A 4,249-nucleotide genomic window follows, 5' to 3' on the forward strand; every position below is an offset into this window, starting at 1 on the left:
ACACACACACACACACACACACTGCTAGGCATGGTGGTACAAGTCTAAAATTCCATGTACTAAGGAGGCTGAGGCAGGAGGACCCCTGTCAGTGTGAGGCCTGGATGACATTAGTGAGTTTAAGGCCAGTCTGCACATACATTGAGTCCCTGTCTCAAGAAACAAAATAAAATATCTATGTATTTACTTATGTTTGTAATAAATGTCAACAAATATGTACTGTGTCTCCATTTTCTCAGATAAAAGGTAGTATATAAAATGAAAAAACCCTGTATCTTTTTCTCCCATATTAACAGTATGTTTTGGCGAGTACACTACTGCACTGTGTACATGTATATGTTCATACATGCATATACATATTACATACATAGAGTTCTACATTCTTTTTATAGCTGTATTGTAGTGCATGTTATGGACATAGAATATTTTACTCACATGGTCTCTGTCTTAGTCAGATGGGCTTCTGTGACAGAACAGATTGGGTAGCTTAAAGGTTTCTTTCTCATGCTTCTGAAGGCTTGAAGCAGCGCGGCAGCGCAGGTGGGTCCCTGCTGAGGGCCCTCTGCTGGGTCACAGCCGCTGCCCTCTTCCTGCTTTCGCACATGCGGAGAGAGACACTTCTGGACAGCTTCATCTCCTGTGGAGTTATCAGTGCCTCGTGAAGCTGCCACTGTCCCGACCACATCGGGCGACAGCTACCGCCTAAAGGCCGTCACTCCACGCGCCACACCGCTGGGGACCAGGGACTTAATGGGCGATTTGGGGGCACAGACCCTCAGTCCAGAGAAGTCTCCTTTTAGCAAATAGTTGTTTTGGGGCTGGGGAGATGGCTCAGTGGAATAAGCGCTTCCCTGGCAAACACAAAAGCCTGAGTTCAATCCTTAGTTCCACCAAAATAAAAACAAAAACAAATAGTTGTTTTGTTTCCAGTCTTTTGTCACTACAGTTAATACTCCAATAAACAATTTTTTTTTTTTATTTTTGGCAGCACCAGGGATTGAACTCAGGCCCTTGCACTTGCCAGGGAAGCGCTTATTCTTCTGAGCCATCTCCCCGGCCCCAAGAATTTTTTTTTAGACAGGATCTTACTATGTCGTTAAGGCTGACCTTAAACTCACTGGGTAGAGGCTGGTGAGATGGCTCAGTGGTCTAAAGCACCTACTTAGAACAAGCTTAGCAAAGCACAGGGACCGTGGTTCAATCCCCCAGCACCACATGCCAGCCAGCCCCGCCCCCTGGTGGGCTGAGCTGGCCACACACACACACACACACACACACACACACGCACACATAAATTAAAAAAAAAATTAACCTCACTGGGTAGCCCAGGCTGATGTCAAACTTCTGGTAATCCTCCTGCCTCAGCCTCCCATGGGATTACACACGTGTGGCACCACATTGGGCCTCCAATAAAGAATCTTGTGATCATGTCTTTGGAATAAGGGTTTTTTTTTTTTTTTTGCTCCGAATGCCCTCAGGGGTGGTTTGGCTGGCTGGAGTGTTGTGGAGATTGAACTCCAGCAACCTGAGGCTGAAAGCTTTGCCGAAGCAGCCACTTAAAGAACTGAGCTAGGGCCAGGCCAGGATGTCTTTGGGATATAGTCCTGTAAGTGGTTTTTGCTAGGTCTAAGACATTATGTGGTTTTGTAGATATTGGCAAATTTCCTGGTGTAGGTGTTTTGCAATACCACTAATTACATGAAACTGTGTGTTTCCCCCAGCACCACGTGCCAGGCCGGCCCTGCCCCTGGGCATGCTGAGCCAGCCATGGAGACCTTAATCCCAGTGCTGGGAGGCTGAAACAGGAGGATCACTTGTGCTGTGTAGTGAGACCCTGTACCAAATACATTAAAAAAAAAAAAGAAAGAAAGAAATGAAATAAACTGTGTATTTCCCCATGGCTTTACCAATAGGCCAGCATGTCAAACCTGATTTTTGTGATAGGAGAAAAATGGCCTTTTGGTGTAGTTTTGCTTTATGTTTCTCTCCTTATGAGGTAGGTTGAGTATTTTTCATGTTTGAGAGCCATTTACCCTTCTTCTAGCAGCTTTTATTCATTTTTATTGTTTTCTCCTTTTCTCTCTTCTTCCTTTGTGTCTGCTCTTGCCTGCCTGCTTTTCTCTCCTTTGTTTCCCATGCCTTTCCTCCTTCCACCATTTTTGTTGTTGTTTACTAGGGCTGTTTACCCTCCCCTGTCCCTTTGCTTACTAATATTAACTTGGATAACTTCATTCGTCCCCCTTCCAGGTTACAGATTTCTTATTCTTGTCTTACAACCCCCGCCCTGTTCTCTGTTTTGTTGGCAGCGCAGGGGATTTGAACACAAAGCCTTGCATATGGTGGGTGAGCGCTCTGTCCCTGCGTCATCTGTTCTATCTTATTTTCTTCCTTTTCTATACAAGACAAGCTTGAAAAGAAATTTTCCAGGGATTTTTTGGGGGTCACACTGGAGATCAAACCCAGGAGCACCCTACAGACTGAGCGGCATCCTCAGGCCTTGGGTTTTTATTTGGGGGCAGGGTCTCAGAATGTTGCCCAGGTAGGACTTTAATTTGTGGTTTAAGTGCTGTCTGGATTTTTTTTTTTAATTCAATGAGGTCGGTGTCATTTTACATGAATTTAAACTTTATGGGGGAAAATGGGCTATTTCTTCAAAGAAGATCTATACAGATGGCTCAGCATGTCAGATACAGCATGACTCTGCATCTTTGGATTCTCCCAACTCACTTCTTTTCGAATACAGGAACAGAAGTACGCTCTGCAGATACGTGAGCTGGAGGCTCGGTTCCATCAGAAAGCCAAAGAAATTGCCATGATTCATACGGAGCTGAAAACAATAAAACAATTCCAGAAGAAAAAAACCCAAGTGGAGAAAGAATTAGATGAAGTAAGTTAGATTCTTTTTTGTCTTCCTTCTTCAAAGAGATTTGAGGGCTGAGGAGATAGCTCAGCAGTCCAAGCACCTGCCTGGCAAGAGCCAGGAGCCAGGTTCTATCACCAGCACTCATGAGTGCCACACATTTGTAATCCTGGCGATGGGGAGGCTGAGGCAGGAGGAGCACAATGAGTCTGAACTACATAGTGAGACCCTGTACCAAGTAAATAAATAAATAAATCTTTTTTAAACAAAGAGATTTGAGAAAGTTCTAAAAGAAAATGTAGTTAAGATAATGAGTGATACTTTTATTTTATTTTATTTATTTGCATTTGGTACAGGGTCTACAGGGAACAGGGCCTCACTACGTAGATCCTCATAGTGAGCCTCCTGTTTTCAGCCTCCCAAGTGCTGGGATTACAGGCCACTATGGCCAGTCTCAGTCGCTGTCTCAGCAAGCCCCGGGGGCGGGGCCAGCACTGTACACCAAGGATTGAACCCTGGCTACTGTGCTCTGCCTAAGCAGGTGCTTTAGTCTGCTGAGCTATCTGGCCAGCCCTTATGATACTTTTATTTTATTATTTATTTATTTAGTCTTTTTGAGACAGGGTCTCACTATGTAGTCTGGGCTGGCCTTGAGCTCACTCTGTAGCCCAGGCTGGTCTCAAACTCACAAGGATCTTCCTGTCTCAGCCTCCCGAGACTGCTGAGATTACAAGAGAATGCCACTACTCCTAGCATGAGTGAATTTTAGAAAATCTGAACAGGTCCATGACACGTAGGGCGAGGAATGCTAAGTACTTTCGGATAATTTCTTTGACCTTACTGTGCTCCTTCTCTTGCTTTTATTCCTTCATCTCAGAATATAATTGTATTGCATTAGTGACAACGTGATAAGTCATACCGTTAGCTGAAGTCAACTCTTTGAGTGTAGGACAAGTCCCAGGGCCGACCAGATAGCTCACCGGATTAAAGCACCTGCTTAGGTGGATGCAGGGACTGGGGTTAGATCCCTGCCTGTGTCCTGGCCTCGTCCCAGGGGCCAGCTGAAGCAGGAGATTGAGACTGGGTGTGGTGGTGCTCGCCTGTAATCCCAGCACTTGGGAGGCTAAAAACAGGAGGATCACTACGAGTTGGATCTGTAGGGTACCGGGTCTACAGAGTCTCACTACACAGATCCAACTCGTAAAAAATTTCCTTTTTCTTCATATGTTAAATGAAGACAAGAATTATTGTCTTACTGTGGGTTGTTGTAGAACTACATGAAATAATACTATATATAAAGTGCTTACAAACAGTGGGTATGATAGAGTGAGGACGATGTGAACAGTGATGCGCAGCTGCGCTGCCAAAACGTGCAACAGATGTGGGGCG

At 44.9% G+C, this 4,249-nt stretch overlaps 1 protein-coding gene across 1 annotated transcript in view; it reads left to right on the forward strand.

Annotated features, from left to right (window-relative positions):
* The window catches only part of Bbof1 (basal body orientation factor 1), a 27,931-nt gene that overhangs the window by 8,229 nt on the left and 15,453 nt on the right, over positions 1 to 4,249 (forward strand). Inside the window, exon 4 of the mRNA XM_012517208.1 lies at positions 2,744 to 2,887. Coding sequence (XP_012372662.1) covers positions 2,744 to 2,887 — 144 coding nt within the window. The remainder of the gene's footprint in view (positions 1 to 2,743; positions 2,888 to 4,249) is intronic.

This window comes from Octodon degus, unplaced genomic scaffold, assembly GCF_000260255.1.
Source record: "Octodon degus isolate 3935 unplaced genomic scaffold, OctDeg1.0 scaffold00007, whole genome shotgun sequence".
NCBI lineage: Eukaryota > Metazoa > Chordata > Mammalia > Rodentia > Octodontidae > Octodon > Octodon degus.